The sequence below is a fragment of the Nerophis ophidion genome, linkage group LG05, assembly GCF_033978795.1.
Source record: "Nerophis ophidion isolate RoL-2023_Sa linkage group LG05, RoL_Noph_v1.0, whole genome shotgun sequence".
In the NCBI taxonomy this organism is placed as follows: Eukaryota; Metazoa; Chordata; class Actinopteri; order Syngnathiformes; family Syngnathidae; genus Nerophis; species Nerophis ophidion.
This window is the reverse complement of record NC_084615.1, coordinates 38,103,511-38,119,992: the sequence shown is the minus strand read 5'-3', so window position 1 is coordinate 38,119,992 and position 16,482 is coordinate 38,103,511. Positions and strand designations below refer to the sequence as shown.

Sequence of the window (16,482 nt, the reverse complement as noted above, 5' to 3'; positions counted from 1 at the left end):
AAAACACAATTTTGTACAAGATATCTCCACATCAGTTTGGGGTGGGGTCCTAACGTTGAAAACTCCTGCCATAGTTGGAATGAATACAATCAAATCCATCTGCTATGAAATTGCTGCTCATAGGAGCCCCGCCCCCATCTGACGTAGAGGTGACGTCAGAGGCAAGGTAAAAGTGTTTAAAGCTTGGAATTGTGCTACCGGAAGAAGATTATCGGAGTGTACAACGTGCACTCAAAGTGCAAAAAACCAAACAAATTGTTAATATATGTCTAAAAAACGACTGTACAGTATATAGTTTAAAATACATTTTACCTTAGTAGCAACGAGAATGCGTATGTAATACTTTAAAGAAAAAAACAACCGGAAATAACCTTGTTGTGCGTCAAACTTGCTGGTTCCGGCTACGACGGTTCATGTACTGTGGTGGCCGTACATGTGGGGGATCTGGCACCGACTGGCTAAACACACGGATAGGAAAACAAATCAAATAGAATCTACGTTTGGTTTGCCAGATTCATTCAAACATCCGCTGTTTTTGCTTAACATCCGCTGAGGGTGACTCTCGGTGTTCGACTTTTTTAAACTTCCAGTCCGATCTCCGTCTCGCGTCGGCGTGACTTTCACGTGGAGAGCCGCTGGATCGTCCCATCAACCAGAAGTCAACATCATCCAACCAGTCGGTACCGACAGTTCCAAACATCATGTCCGATGAGAAGATGACCACCACGGCGACCCTGATTCTGGAGGACGGGACGAAGTTCGAGGGCCGCCTTTTTGGCGCTAAAGTGTCTGTGTGTGGTGAAGTTGGTGCGTGGCCCTCGTTGTCTTTTTCAGAGTTCATTATTGTGTTATCACTCTTCATGTTGATCCCCACTTTAAAACAATTTTGCTGAGACTAAGTTAACTCACATATCTTGTCAGGGCATCTCCATTTGTCCATCCATCCATTTTCTACCGCCTGTCCCTCTCGGGTCGCAGGCATTTCACTTGTATGACAAGAAAAACAGCTCTAACCCTGCAATAAACTTGTGTGTCAAGATGCAAAGTGTAGCTATTGACACAAGTCACTTATAATATAAGACTAAATAAAATATACTTTACATGTATACAGTTGTGCTCATAAATTTACATACCCAGGGAGAATTTATGATTTTCTTGGCCATTCTTCAGAGAATTTGAATGATAACACAAAAAACTTTCTTCCACTCATGCCTAATGGTTGTGTGAAGCTATTTGTTGGCAAACAACTGTGTTTACTCTTTTTAAATCAAAATGACAAAAGAAAGTACCCAAATGACCCTGAAGAAAGCCATTACTCCAAATTACTTTATTCCAGAAGTTATGAGGCGTGTGTCTGTGCTGTTTGGCGTAATGTAAGCGGGATACTTTGTGACATTTGTGCAGAAATGTCTTTCTTCTGGCGACTTGACCATGCAGCCCATTTTTCTTCAAGTTGCTCCTTATTGTGCATCTTGAAACATCCATCCATCGATCCATTTTCTACCGCTTGTCCCGTCTGGGTCGCGGGGGGGTCGCTGGAACCTATCTCAGCTGCATTCGGGTGGAAGGCTTCCTACACCCTGGACAAGTCGCCAACTCTTCACAGGGCCAACACAGATAGACAGACAACATTCACACTCACATTCAGACACTAAGGCCAGTTTAGTGTTGCCAATCAACCTGGAGTACCCAGAGGCCGCCCACGCAGTCACAGGGAGAACATGCAAACTCCACACGGAAAGATCCCTGGCCCGGGATTGAACCCAGTACAACTCAGGACCTTCGTATGGTGAAGCACATGCACTAACCCCTGTTCCACCATGCTGCCCATCTTGAAACAGCTACACCACACATTTTTAGAGAGTCCGGTATTTCAGCTGAAGTTATTTGTAGATTTTCCTTTGCATCTCAAACTATTTTCCTGGCAGTTGTGGCTGAAATCTTTGCTGGTCTACCTGAATCCCTCATTTTCCACTTTGTAATCAGCGTTTGCACACAGCTGATTGGCATTCTCAATTCCTTGGATATAATTTTATACCTCTTTCCTGTTTCATGCTGTTCAATTACCTTTTCCCGCAGATCCTTAGACAATTATTTTGCCTTCCCCATGACTCGGAATCCAGAAATATCTGTGCAGCACTGGATGAAAGATGCAATAGTCTATAAGAAGCCCAGAAACTCACTGACCTTTTATACACACACATTAATTACAAACAAACATGTCATAGGTGAGGTTTGGAACCTTAATTAGCCATTCAAACCTGTTTGTGTCAACTTTTGTGCATGTTATCAGATCAAAGTCACTGGGGTATGTACACTTTTAATAAGGGTTATTTGGGTACTTTCTTTTGTCATTTTGATTTAAAAAGATATAACACAAATGTTTGCCAATAGCTTCACACAACCATTAAGCATGAGTGGAAGAAAGGCTTTTGTGTTATCATTCAAATTTTCTGAAGAATAGATAGATAGATAGTACTTTATTGATTCCTTCAGGAGAGTTCTTTCCGGAAAATTAAAATTCCAGCAGCAGTGTACGGAGTTGAGATCAATTTAAATAAAAGTAAAAAGTAAATGGGGGTTTAAATGGAAACAAAATAGAGAAATATTACAATAAGAATAAAAAATAAAAAGCAACAATGGGAATAAAAATATAACAGTAAAATAAGAATACAACAAGAGAAAGTAGGCAGTAGTGACCATGTTATGAAAACATATTGCACTGTTATTGTTTTGCATCCCCTGTCATCCTAGTACCCCCCACCCCAGCGAGGAGTTGTACAGTCTAATGGCGTGTGGGACAAAGGAGTTTTTGTGTCTAATAGTCCTGCACTTGGAATGAAGCAGTCTAGCACTGACCAGGCTCCTCTAGCTACTGATAACGCTATGCAGAGGGTGACTGGCATCATCCAGAATGCTCACTAGTTTATGGCCAAGAAATCATAAATTCTCCCAGGGTATGTAAACTTATGAGCACAACTGTATAATATTACTACAGAACGTCCGCTATATCAAAGCTCATGTCACAAATTGAAATGGTCAGAGGTATTAATTTAAAAAATATGTAATTTTGTGGTTTTATAATTGTACTGCATCATACCGAGCATGTGTACTTGTATTTTTTGTTGATTTTCTAAGGCATTGAAATGTATTATCTTTCCACCCAGTGTTCCAGACGGGCATGGTGGGCTACCCTGAGGCGCTGACAGACCCGTCCTACCACTGCCAGCTGCTAACACTAACCTACCCTCTGGTGGGCAACTACGGCGTACCACAGGATGAGCAAGGCGTGTTTGGACTGAGCAAAGTAGGGGTTCACAAAGACAAGGAAGAAGTATGAAACACCTATCAATTGATCTTGTCTGTTTCAGTGGTTTGAGTCGTCAAAGATCCATCCCGCCGCTCTGGTCATCGGGGAGCTGTCGGAGAGTCCAAGTCACTGGAGCTCATTCAAGTCGCTGGACCAGTGGCTCAAAGAGCAGGGAGTTCCGGGTATACAAGGTGAGAACAAACGCTTGTTGCGAATACAAAACTGGACATAGTTTGAGCTTTTTGTGTAACATTGAAGGCATCGACACTCGCTGCCTGACCAAAAAGATTCGCGAGAAAGGGACAATGTTGGCCAAGCTGGTGTTGGACGAAACCCCTGAGGAGAGCATTCCCTTGGATAATGTCCACCAGAGAAACCTGGTCCAGGAGGTGTCCATGAAGGTAATTTAATAAGCCTATTGTTTTTTTGTTTTTTTTAAAGAAAAATTATGATTATTATTTTTAAATCATTTGATTTTCTGTTTCCAGGAGACCCGTGTCTTCAACCCCAGCGGTGCTCTAAGGATCACCGCGGTGGACTGCGGCATCAAATACAACCAGATTCGCTGCCTTGCGGAGCGAGGGGCCCGCGTCACTGTTGTACCCTGGGACCACCCTTTGGACAGCACAGGCTAGTATCACATGAATGCGGCCATTTTTGGTGCCAGTTGACATCTAGATTATGTCGATGAATGTTCTCATTCATCCAGGTCATTTTAATCTCAAGATGTTCAATCGATCGTAACTGGACTGTGCATAGCGATCATTGTGGCACACAATACCTCAAATCTAACAAGGGGAAATTACACTTCGAGTGTCGTTGGGTTTGGCTGTAGGATTGCTCGTTTGCAACTAAACTGTGTTTTTTCTCACTACGATAGGGTGAAACCATCTTTGCCCAGGCACACCCTCCTGGTTTTGGAGTATAAATATTTTGGGTTTTGGCACCAGTCGCTAGACTAAATCTGACCAATCTAAGTCTATGAGCATGAACTGATGAAGCCTACTGAGGTATTGGCACTAGCCGCCAGACTAAATCTGACCAATCTAAGTCTATGAACGTGAACTGATGATCGGATGAGGAGCAAAAGGTCTTCTAAGACAAACCAAACAGTCCAGTTGCGATTGATTGAACGTCCTGAGATGACATCTGGATTAGTTTTATGGTGAATTTCTCTTTTGTTCTCTCCAGAATTTGATGGTTTATTCATCAGCAACGGTCCAGGAGATCCACAGCTATGCCAGGCCACCATCAACAACGTGAGGAAGGTGGTGTGCGTGGATAACCCCAAGCCGGTTTTTGGTATCTGCCTCGGACACCAGCTGCTTTCCTTGGTCATCGGCGCAAACACCTACAAGATGAAGTCAGTGGCTCAAAAACATGAAAGCAATAAAATAAATCGTAGTCATTTCGAGTTTGCCTTAAGGTAGAAAAAAGTGAAAGTTGTCAGACTTCGCTAGATCCTGACCAACCACCATATGTCTGCTTGGAATGGAAACTCTGGGTACACATGGAGTAATAAGTATCAGCATATTGTACACTGATGTTACTAATCCAGCATAATGCGGTAGTACCTCAGTTATTCAGTCCAAAAGGTCAGACAAAGACTGAATCATACTAAAACCTAACGAATTTTTCCCCTAATAATATAAATCCAATTAGACCTTTCCAGACACCCAATATTAATATGACACATTTTATAGAGAATTATACTTTTAAATACAGAAAACAATGTGAAATCCAAATAAATTAATTACATGGATAAATGAGCATTTTAAATCACTTTTACCTTTTATTGAAGACTCTTGGTGAAGATAGGCAGACAAGTTCAATCAATCAATCAATGTTTATTTATATAGCCCCAAATCACAAATGTCTCAAAGGACTGCACAAATCATTACGACTACAACATCCTCGGAAGAACCCACAAAAGGGCAAGGAAAACTCACACCCAGTGGGCAGGGAGAATTCAAATCCAGTGGGACGCCAGTGACAATGCTGACTATGAGAAACCTTGGAGAGGACCTCAGATGTGGGCAACCCCCACCCTCTAGGGGACCGAAAGCAATGGATGTCGAGCAGGTCTAACATGATACTGTGAAAGTTCAATCCATAGTGGCTCCAACACACCCGCGAGAGTTCAGTCCAAGCAGATCCAAGACAGCAGCGAGAGTCCCGTCCACAGGAGACCATCTCAAGCGGAGGCGGATCAGCAGCGTAGAGATGTACCCAACCGATACAGGCGAGCGGTCCATCCTGGGTCCCGACGAGCGGTCCATCCTGGGTCTCGACTCTGGACAGCCAGTACTTCATCCATGGTAATCGGACCGGACCCCCTCCACAAGGGAGGGTGGGACATAGGAGAAAGAAAAGAAGCGGCAGATCAACTGGTCTAAAAAGGAGGTCTATTTAAAGGCTAGAGTATACAGATGAGTTTTAAGGTGAGACTTAAATGCTTCTACTGAGGTAGCATCTCGAACTGTTACCGGGAGGGCATTCCAGAGTACTGGAGCCCGAACGGAAAACGCTCTATAGCCCGCAGGCGTTTTTTGGGCTCTAGGAATCACTAATAAGCCGGAGTCTTTTGAACGCAGATTTCTTGCCGGGTCATATGGTACAATATAATCGGCAAGATAGGCTGGAGCTAGACCGTGTAGTATTTTATACGTAATTAGTAAAACCTTAAAGTCACATCTTAAGTGCACAGGAAGCCAGTGCAGGTGAGCCAGTACAGGCGTAATATGATCAAACTTTCTTGTTCTTGTCAAAAGTCTAGCAGCCGCATTTTGTACCAACTGTAATCTTTTAATGCTAGACATGGGGAGACCCGAAAATAATATGTTACAGTAATCGAGACGAGACGTAACAAATGGATGGATAATGATCTTGGCGTCTTTAGTGGACAAAATGGAGCGAATTTTAGCGATATTACGGAGATGAAAGAAGGCCGTTTTAGTAATGCTTTTAATGTGTGACTCAAAGGAGAGTGTTGGGTCGAAGATAATACCCAGATGTTTTACCGAGTCACCTTGTTTTATTATTTGGTTGTCAAATGTTAAAGTTGTATTATTAAATAGAGGTCGGTGTCTAAATATTTTCTAAAGAGGAACTACAATTGAAAAAAATGCTAATAATTCACTATCCTTATGAAGAATTTTTTTTTTTTTCATGCATTCTAATTCATAATGTACAGCTAGTACGAGGTGGCTAGCAAAGAAGCTGATGGGAGTACTGTGCCCATAAAGCTCTCTCAAACACTGCCAACAATACTCCATTTACATCTTGTGACCTGACTTTTACCCAAGTATTAGCAATATTATTACTATTATAAGAACTAACGCAGAGGACCTACTTTTAGCACCGGTTAACTAGCTTACGCAGCTATTGACATACAGACCTGTTGAGCTGCTGCATCGCCTCTGAATTGGTGAAAGTTAATTCTATTATAAATCACGCATTTCATCTGTATAATAAAAGGTTGTGGCCATGAACTGAGAAGTTGGTCAACTCTGACATTCAACTTAGACCACTCTTTACAACTCCTTGTACGGATCTGAATGGTTATTATATAAATCTTTACCTAAGTTTGAAGCAAAGGTGGTAATGCTAATCGCCACATTTGGCGAGGCATGTTTTAAAGCAGATCTAGCAGTGCGGTGGCTCTATCGTCACCTTAATTGTTAGTTTTGAAGCCAAAATACCTTCATATTGCACTTTACCACACCCTTTATTAACCAGTAGAATTGTCGTTTTTTTTTCTCCTCCGCTATGTGTGCATCATGCGCCTTGACTATGTAGTAGTCACTGCTGCACAGCACCATGCGAATGAAAAAAACGGCACCGGTATTTTTCAGAGACAGTATAGTACTGTTTTCAATTAATTTGTATCGCAGTACTTTATTTGTACCGGTATACTGTACAACCCTAACATTAAGGGATTGTTTTATTATGTCCGTATGTTCTTATTTCTTGAGCACAGAGCATTAACTACTTAAAGCAATTTCTTGTCAAATCAGTTGAAAATTCAGGCGTCTATAAACCGGGGTACAGTGTTTCCTTGCCACCTCACCACTCACTTACTGCATGGCAAATTTTAAAGTATTGTTAAATGTGATGAAATTTGCGTACCCATCTAGGTTAGTTTGAGAGTAAAGTGTTATAAGAGCGTAATAAGTGTTTATAAGTGTGTGTGAAAAATGCATTGTGGGCCTATAAAGACTTCAAATGCATATGATATTCATAAAAAAAATGAAATAGCGTCTCTACTTTGCCGTAATTCACCCGCAATAATGGAGCGGACACTGTACAATTGCACTGTTTCTTCCAAAAAGGAAAAATTAATTTTGTTAGTATAGTGCACCTAATTTCCCCTTTAGACTTTGTCATATTTTGGATCAAAGGCAACAAAATACGCTAGATGAGGAATATCTGTTCCAGGTTTGCCTTCACATGACCCAAACAAGAGAATCTGACACACTGCGTCGTGATGTGAAATGCGTCTACTTGCTGTTCTCAGCCATCTGTTGACTGACTTAGCGGTTCCGCTTATTATCGCTAGAACGTCTGTGACGACTGCTCTTATCAGCCAACTAGAGTCAGGCTGACCTGTAGGACAAATTAAATGAGAACTTTTAGATTGTGCTTGTGGGAAAATGTAACTATTTTCTCAAAAACAAAATACCATCTCTTTCCAGGGAGGGGAAATATTGCTCCAATGTCAAATCCATTACTACTATCTATTTATTTGTGTGCCTGAAAGGTATGGTAACCGTGGGCACAACCAGCCTTGCATCCATCAGGGCACGGACCGCTGCTTCATCACCAGTCAAAACCACGGTTTTGCTGTTGACCCCGACACTCTGCCGAGCGACTGGGATGTCCTCTTTACTAATGCAAACGACCACACCAATGAGGGCATTGTGCACAACACACAACCCCTTTTCAGGTACAACAAGGCAGCTGGTTTTGTCATTTCTTCCTAAAGTGATGTATCATATTGTAATTGTATGCATGTTTGAAATAAACTCAGACCATAAACCATGAAGTCAGCCATGATCAAACTGAATGTGATAGACAAGTGTGTTTCCTCTTCCAGTGTTCAGTTCCATCCCGAACACATGGCTGGCCCCACCGATCTGGTTGGCCTGTTTGATGTTTTCCTCAGCACCGTACAAGGCCATAAAGATGGCGATGTTGGCAAATCTGGTAACCTGACATCCTCATCAGGAGCATCATCTAGTATCAAGTGTTTCTGTGACATGTGGTTCTCCCTTTCTGTTCCTCCAGTAAAGCAGCGTCTCATGAACTATATCACTTACTTGGGTTCCTTGAAGCCTGAAAAGGTGTCCCGACCAAAGAAGGTCCTCATCCTTGGCTCTGGAGGATTGTCCATTGGCCAGGCTGGCGAGTTTGATTACTCAGGCTCTCAGGTCTGTAAGAGAACGTTCCTCCTCTTAAGATCTTTCTAATTTCCCAATAATAATTTACCCTTCACCGTAATGGAAATTACAAAGGACCATTTTTAAATTACTGGGAACGGTAGGAGATTGTCCTAAATTGGCCTCTCGCCTTCTTTTCAGGCAATTAAAGCTTTAAAGGAGGAGAAGATCCAGACACTGCTGATAAACCCTAACATCGCCACCGTGCAGACCTCCAAAGGTCTAGCGGACAAGGTTTACTTCCTGCCAATCACGGCAGAGTATGTCACTCAGGTATGCCTTGTTTTTGCTATCACAAGTGTAAGGGTCATCACATTACAGCGAGTGTCTGTTCATCTTCAGGTAATAAAAAACGAGCGTCCCGACGGCATTCTCCTGACCTTCGGTGGGCAGACGGCGTTGAATTGCGGCGTGGAACTGACAAGACTGGGCGTGCTTGAGAAGTATAACGTGAAAGTGCTGGGAACACCAGTGGTCTCCATTGAGATGACTGAGGACAGGAAGATCTTTGTGGAGAAGATGGAGGAGATCAACGAGCATGTGGCACCTAGTGAAGCGGCTCTATCTGTAGAGCAGGTCAGCAGATTTCTGGAGAATTATCGTTATGGGTTACAATGCCAATTTTGCTTAAATAAAGACTTCTTGTGCACTTATTCTAGGCGCTGGCAGCTGCAGAGCGTCTGGGCTACCCCGTCCTGGTGCGCTCGGCCTTCGCACTCGGCGGCCTGGGCTCTGGGTTTGCCAACAACCGCGAGGAGCTGACCTCTCTGGTGACGTCAGCCTTTGCCCACACCTCTCAGGTCCTGGTGGACAAGTCGCTGAAGGGCTGGAAGGAGATCGAGTACGAGGTGGTGCGGGACGCCTACGACAACTGTGTCACCGTGAGTTTTATTTCACTCCAATGCGTGCTCCTTCCCTGGTGGATGTGTAGCGATGCTCTACCTATTTCAGTTACTCACACATGCTCTCGTCCTGTTTAGGTGTGCAACATGGAGAACATTGACCCCCTGGGCATCCACACTGGAGAGTCTATCGTCGTGGCACCCAGTCAGACGCTTAATGACCACGAGTACAACATGCTGAGAAACACAGCCATTAAGGTTATCCGCCACCTAGGCATAGTGGGAGAGTGTAACATCCAGTATGCCCTCAACCCCGAATCAGACCAGGTGAGAGACTTAAGAACACAAGTAACGACTAGGGCTAGTGGGCTACCCAATTTTTAATCCTGCTATTGGGCAGTAGATACCACCAGATTGTCACTTGAAATATGCATATGAGGGTGAGGAATGTGAAATTTGGACACAAATGGACTTAATAGCCAACCCGATGCCTTTGTTGACCTTTCCACTGCCTTGTAGTCATAACGACCAAACCCAGTTGTAAAGTCTTCTCTTAAAATATGGCTTCAGTTAAGAAAACATTTCTCTGTGAAAAAAAAGTAGATTCCTCCCTATAACACAGAATTAATTTTTTACACTCGTAAGTAGGCGATCACAATTTGGCATAATAAAGGTTTAAAGTTCAACTGTTCTTAGACAACAGTGTACTTATTTAGTCATTTCACTCAGATATGTAACTAGCCCCCATTGTTTATTCAATGACTGAAAAAGGAAACCTACTGTCTTTCCTGCAATAGGAGAAGCTCAGATACAGACTATTTCCCGCTCAACAAGAATTATCTGAGACCTAGAACCTTTTCACTGAATTTGTGAAAACCTTCTCTTTCAATATTTGAACGACAAAGCTCTGAAATTAAAATTAAACCGTGAATATAGTTTTATGTATGTTCTCATTCATCCAGGTCATTGTATTCTCAGGGCAGTCTTATCGATCGCAACTGGACTGTTCGGTTTGTCTTAGAAGACGTTTCGCCTCTCATTCAAGTAGGCTTCATCAGTTCATGCTCATAGACTTGCATTGGTCTGATCTAGTCTTAGACTTAGCTTGGTCAGATCTAATATTAGACCTAGCTTGATCAGTTATACTATAGATCTGGATGAGAGGCAAAACGCCTTCTCAGACAAATCAAACAGTCCAGTTACGATCGACTGAATGCCCTGTGAAAACATTGAACTACATTATATCAAAACATGTCTTTAAAAAAGTTTCAAGGGAGAGCCAAGAAAGGGGGGTACTTTGTTTTACAAAAAGTGACTTGTAACAAATGTTGCTATCGTGGAAATTGATAGTGTTTTTTAAAAAAAAGAACACCATTAACGCGGCATTAACACTTGCATGTGCTTGTTCTTACCAACCTGTTTTCTGAACCTTTATCAGTATTACATCATCGAGGTGAACGCCCGCCTTTCACGGAGCTCCGCCCTGGCCAGTAAGGCGACGGGTTATCCTCTAGCCTACGTGGCGGCTAAACTTGGGCTGGGAATCCCTCTGCCGCAACTCAAGTATGTCTGGAAAGACCACACTCGTGTCTTTAAAATGTTTGATAATAATATATTTTTTGTTGTGTCTGTAAAGGAATTCTGTGACTAACTCAACCACAGCTAACTTTGAGCCCAGTCTGGATTACTGCGTGGTGAAGGTGCCTCGCTGGGATCTGAGCAAATTCCTGAGGGTTTCCACCAAGATCGGAAGCTCCATGAAGAGTATTGGTAAGAGGCAGGGCCTAATTTTTTTGGGTGGGGGAGGGGGGTGGTATTTCAGCTCATTTATCAGCATTCACAATTTATCTGATCTGGGTGTTGATCTTTCTAGGTGAGGTAATGGCTATCGGCCGCAACTTTGAGGAGGCGTTCCAGAAGGCTCTGAGGATGGTGGATGAGAACTGTGTCGGATTTGACCACACCATCAAGCCAGTGTCTGACCAGGTTAGCATCTGGCTTGTGTAGGATGTCGTAAAGATGGAAGCGAGCCTGATTGTTTTGTTATCGGATTTTCCCACCCATAGGAGCTGCAGATGCCTACGGACAAGCGGATCTTTGTTCTTGCCGCTGCCTTCAGAGCCGGCTACACGGTAGACAAGCTGTACCAGCTGACCAAAATCGACCGCTGGTTCCTGCACAAGATGAAGAACATCGCCGACCATGAGCGGATGCTGGAGATGTACAACCAGGTGAGACGAGTTCTCAACTAAAGATTCTGTGCCAAATTCCAGATTCTCATTTGTTTCCCTTGCAGGATGAGAGCAGCATGCCGATAGAGGTGATGCGGAAGGCCAAGCAGCTGGGCTTTTCGGACAAGCAGATTGCTCTTGCCGTACAAAGGTGGGCATAAGATCAATACCACAGATTTTGTATCAGGGTCACACTGCACACTTTTTCTATTCCCAGCACCGAGCTGGCAGTGAGAAAACTGCGTCACGATTGGTCCATCTTGCCAGTAGTCAAGCAGATTGACACTGTGGCCGCCGAGTGGCCGGCCTTTACAAACTATCTGTACCTAACCTACAACGGCACTGAGAACGACCTCGACTTTGAAGAGCAGCATGTCATCGTGATTGGCTCGGGTGTGTACCGCATCGGTAGCAGCGTGGAATTCGACTGGTGTGCCGTGGGCTGCATCACGGAGCTCAGGAAGGTGCGTCCTCCACAGTCCCTCTGGCGGTCCGTCATGGCCGTTTTATTATTATTCATCTTGTCTCCTGCAGATGGGCTACAAGACCATCATGGTGAACTACAACCCTGAGACCGTCAGCACTGACTACGACATGTGTGACCGCCTATACTTTGACGAGATCTCCTTCGAGGTACATCTTCCTTGAACATCTGTGTCATATCAGAGTGGAGAAACTCAAGACGGCGTTTGTGGTCCTCTTAGGTGGTGATGGATATTTATGAGATGGAGAACCCTGAAGGTATTATCCTGTCCATGGGAGGCCAGCTGCCCAACAACATCGCCATGTCATTGCACCGCCAGCAGTGCCGCATTCTGGGAACGTCGCCTGAGTTTATTGACTGTGCCGAGAACAGGTTCAAATTCTCCAGAATGCTAGACACCATCGGCATCAGCCAGCCTCAGTGGAAGGAATTGTCTGACACCAAGGTAACGTTTGTAGGCTCCAGGGTGTGACGTGTGAATATAATACACTCAGCTTTTACACTTTCTGAGGGTCATGAATTTCTCCTGCAGTCGGCTGTGGGGTTTTGTGAGACAGTGGGTTACCCCTGCTTGGTTCGTCCATCCTACGTGCTGAGCGGCGCCGCTATGAACGTGGCATACAGCGACTGTGACCTGGAGAAGTACTTGAGCAGCGCTGTGGCCGTGTCCAAGGAGCACCCTGTTGTCATCTCCAAGTTCATACAGGAAGCTAAGGTCAGCCAGAATGAGACTGGAATTGTTTGCAGCTAAAGAAACAAATAGGAAGAATGTTGTTTTTATAAATGAATAGGAGATAGACGTGGATGCTGTAGCGTGTGACGGCGTTGTGATGGCCATCGCCGTGTCTGAACACGTGGAGAATGCCGGTGTACACTCTGGTGATGCAACGCTAGTGACTCCTCCTCAAGACCTCAACCAGAAGACCATGGAGACGATCAAAATAATTGTCCATGCCATCGGTCAGGAGCTGCAGGTCACGGGACCCTTCAACCTGCAGCTTATTGCAAAGGTGAGAGGACTTTGTGTCGCATCTAAATGATGTCATCGTCCGTAACCAATTGTGTGCCTCCATTTACAGGACGACCAGCTGAAGGTGATCGAGTGCAACGTCCGCGTTTCCCGCTCCTTCCCTTTTGTATCCAAGACATTAGGCGTGGACCTTGTTGCCCTGGCGACGGCAGTCATCATGGGCGATGAGGTGGAGCCTGTGGGCCTCATAAGCGGAAAGGGGATTGTGGGCGTCAAGGTAAAGCCTCACACCGAGATCTTACTCTACATGTTTTAAAACTTTGTTGACCTGGCCTGCACTGTCCACGTATTTTTCTCAGGTTCCTCAGTTTTCCTTTTCGCGCCTGGCGGGGGCCGACGTGGTGCTCAGTGTGGAGATGACCAGCACTGGTGAAGTGGCCTGCTTTGGTGAAAATCGTTACGAAGCTTACCTCAAAGCCATGCTTTCCACTGGCTTCAAGATTCCCAAGAAGAACATTCTGCTCTCCATCGGTAGCTATAAGGTAAAAATAAAACCCTAACTTTGCTTAAAACCCCTTGACTTTTTGATACTGATGTTTTGTATTTGTAGAACAAGAGCGAGCTGCTTCCCACCGTTCAGGCTCTGGAGTCGCTTGGTTACGACCTATACGCTAGTCTAGGCACCGCCGATTTCTACACGGAACATGGAGTCAAGGCGAGTGGACTTTATTCCAATTCACCAGACACCAAATTGAATGTTCATCCAGTGTGTTCTGACACCACACATCATTCACGTCTCGCCAGGTGACAGCTGTGGACTGGCCTTTTGAGGAGGAGGAGAGCAATTGTCCCCCCAAGGAGAAACAGCGCAGTATAATGAATTATCTGGAGGAGAATCACTTTGACCTGGTGATCAACCTCTCTATGAGGAACGGCGGAGGTCGCAGGCTATCGTCCTTCATCACCAAAGGCTACAGGACGAGGCGCATGGCCATCGACTACGCGGTGCCGCTCATCATAGACATTAAGTGCACCAAACTCTTTGTTCAGGTATACGCTTTTACTTAATCTGTTATTTTTCTATTAAAAGCTCTTGAGGAAGGAAAAACAAGATGATTGTTTGCAGGCTCTTCATCAAATTGGTAGAAGTCCACCGGTGAAGACTCATATCGACAGCATGACGTCCCAGACGTTGGTCCGTCTGCCTGGTAAGTTACCAAATTTATGATTGCCATGTTTGCATGGAATAATTTTGATTTCTGTTTGGACTCCCAGGTCTCATTGACGTCCACGTCCATTTGCGTGAACCTGGTGCCACCTACAAGGAGGACTTCTCCTCTGGTACAGCTGCGGCCCTGTCAGGGGGCGTGACCATGGTGTGTGCCATGCCCAACACCTCCCCCGCTATCACAGACGCCACCACTCTGGCCCTCGTGCAAAAGGTAACCTTATCAACGTCTCTTCTGTGATTGTAAAAAGGTGACGCGGACTAAGTGTTCATGTTGGGTCACAGCTAGCTAAAGCCGGCTGCCGCTGTGACTATGCGCTGTACTTGGGCGCCGCCTCGGACAACGCGTCCACCTTACCATCGATCGCCAGCCAGGCCGTTGGCCTAAAGATGTACCTAAATGACACCTACTCAACACTCAAGATGGACAACGTCTCCCTGTGGATGGAGGTGGGTGCCACAGAGCAGAGGCTATGCTAGCTGACTCACACAACGCAAACACTTGACACCGAAAGTCAGTCTCTGTGCGTATTTGCGTCATTTATTACCATTTCTTTTCTTGGAAGCACTTTGAGAAGTGGCCCAAGCCTCTGCCCATCATGGCGCATGCTGAGAAACAGACAGTGGCCGCCATCCTGATGGTTGCACAGCTCTACCAGCGGCCGGTTCACATCTGCCACGTGGCCAAGAAGGAGGAGGTACGACTCTCTTCATGCCGCTCAAAAGTAAAAACGCTGAATAAGTGAAGAAAACTTGACCATTTTCTACCACTTTTTTTCAGATCACTATCATTCGGGCCGCCAAACAGAAGGGCATCCAGGTGACATGTGAGGTGGCGCCCCATCACCTCTTTTTGTGTGAGGACAATATAATAGAAATTGGCGAAGGGCGAGCGCAGGTGCGACCCATGCTGGGCACCCGGGAGGACATGGAGGCGCTGTGGGAGAACCTAGACATCATTGACTGCTTCGCCACTGACCACGGTCAGGAACACCGCACTTCCAGCATTGACAAATATCTTAGTTATTTGACTTTTTTTTGTCTCGATGGTGTTTTAAGCTCCTCACTCTGTGGAGGAGAAGACCAGTGACAATCCGCCTCCAGGTTACCCTGGCCTGGAAACCATGCTGCCGCTGCTGCTGACCGCTGTCAGTGACGGACGGCTGACTTTGGACGACATTGTGCGGCGTCTTCATGATAACCCGCGTAGAATCTTCAACCTCCCTGTGCAAGACAACACCTATGTGGAGGTACAAGTCAGAATGGCATGTTTTTATGCAGGATGTCCCGATCCGATATTAGCCAAAAAAGTGAATATCGGATTTTATCGGACTGAATCCGAAAACTCAGATATAAGCGCTCCGATATAAGTTGTCCATTTGCTGCTGCAGCACTGCAATAATAGTTGACTCTGGTTTGATCACACTCCAACACGTTGGTGCCGACCGCGAAAGAAGAGCGTCTCTGATCCAGCATGCACAGCCCACGAGATCACAACGTCAACGCGTGTGCTTGCAGCAAAGTGTAGTGATGTCGGCTGTGTGGAAGTATTTTAACATAAACTCGGACAAAGACGTTGCCGCTAGATGCAACATTTGGAGGGAGAGAACCGGGAAGGTTCAATACAAGCAACCTCATCGCACTTTTGAAAAAACACCTCAAAAAAGAACATGAGGATTTTCGCGAGAGCACCAAAGCGAAGCAACAAACCTCTGGCTCGCTTCAGCAACCCACGCTGGCTGAAAGATTTGCAAGACGTGACAAACTACCACGGGACAGCAAAAAGGCAACGGCCATAACAGAAAAGATAGCCCAGTTTATTGTGCTAGATGACCAGCCCCTGTCGGTGGTGAGTAATGTCTGGTTTAAACGCTTAATGGAGCACCTCGAACCTCGCTACATTATTCCTAGCCGCCACTACATTGTAGACAAAAGAGCAAAGCATGCCGAAATGCTTATCTTCTTAAAAACATCTCCAC

General features: G+C 45.0%; 1 protein-coding gene and 1 long non-coding RNA gene across 4 annotated transcripts in view; one reads left to right on the top strand and one right to left on the bottom strand.

Annotated features, from left to right (window-relative positions):
• The first annotated feature begins 211 nt into the window (after window positions 1-211).
• The window catches only part of cad (carbamoyl-phosphate synthetase 2, aspartate transcarbamylase, and dihydroorotase), a 30,701-nt gene continuing 14,430 nt past the window's right edge, over window positions 212-16,482 (top strand). For 2 of the 3 annotated variants that reach the window (XM_061900832.1, XM_061900831.1), the window contains exons 1-32: window positions 212-807; window positions 3,168-3,307; window positions 3,372-3,501; window positions 3,569-3,711; window positions 3,799-3,940; window positions 4,502-4,673; window positions 8,070-8,255; window positions 8,406-8,739; window positions 8,890-9,021; window positions 9,091-9,324; window positions 9,408-9,629; window positions 9,729-9,917; window positions 11,029-11,153; window positions 11,227-11,360; window positions 11,464-11,576; window positions 11,657-11,821; window positions 11,887-11,972; window positions 12,039-12,285; window positions 12,356-12,454; window positions 12,526-12,750; window positions 12,838-13,020; window positions 13,097-13,315; window positions 13,385-13,552; window positions 13,635-13,817; window positions 13,886-13,990; window positions 14,080-14,325; window positions 14,402-14,483; window positions 14,551-14,717; window positions 14,789-14,953; window positions 15,070-15,201; window positions 15,285-15,486; window positions 15,563-15,753. In XM_061900832.1, the coding sequence (XP_061756816.1) occupies window positions 702-807; window positions 3,168-3,307; window positions 3,372-3,501; window positions 3,569-3,711; window positions 3,799-3,940; window positions 4,502-4,673; window positions 8,070-8,255; window positions 8,406-8,739; window positions 8,890-9,021; window positions 9,091-9,324; window positions 9,408-9,629; window positions 9,729-9,917; window positions 11,029-11,153; window positions 11,227-11,360; window positions 11,464-11,576; window positions 11,657-11,821; window positions 11,887-11,972; window positions 12,039-12,285; window positions 12,356-12,454; window positions 12,526-12,750; window positions 12,838-13,020; window positions 13,097-13,315; window positions 13,385-13,552; window positions 13,635-13,817; window positions 13,886-13,990; window positions 14,080-14,325; window positions 14,402-14,483; window positions 14,551-14,717; window positions 14,789-14,953; window positions 15,070-15,201; window positions 15,285-15,486; window positions 15,563-15,753 (5,367 nt within the window). In that variant the 5' untranslated portion in view covers window positions 212-701. The remainder of the gene's footprint in view (window positions 808-3,167; window positions 3,308-3,371; window positions 3,502-3,568; window positions 3,712-3,798; window positions 3,941-4,501; window positions 4,674-8,069; window positions 8,256-8,405; window positions 8,740-8,889; window positions 9,022-9,090; window positions 9,325-9,407; window positions 9,630-9,728; window positions 9,918-11,028; window positions 11,154-11,226; window positions 11,361-11,463; window positions 11,577-11,656; window positions 11,822-11,886; window positions 11,973-12,038; window positions 12,286-12,355; window positions 12,455-12,525; window positions 12,751-12,837; window positions 13,021-13,096; window positions 13,316-13,384; window positions 13,553-13,634; window positions 13,818-13,885; window positions 13,991-14,079; window positions 14,326-14,401; window positions 14,484-14,550; window positions 14,718-14,788; window positions 14,954-15,069; window positions 15,202-15,284; window positions 15,487-15,562; window positions 15,754-16,482) is intronic. The other variant, XM_061900833.1, reaches the window with a different exon arrangement.
• Window positions 3,978-16,482, bottom strand: part of LOC133553053 (uncharacterized) — a 46,268-nt gene continuing 33,763 nt past the window's right edge. Inside the window, exons 4-5 of the long non-coding RNA XR_009806829.1 lie at window positions 8,629-8,741; window positions 3,978-4,661 (exon numbers count right to left, since the gene is read on the bottom strand). This is a non-coding gene — a long non-coding RNA (uncharacterized LOC133553053). The remainder of the gene's footprint in view (window positions 4,662-8,628; window positions 8,742-16,482) is intronic.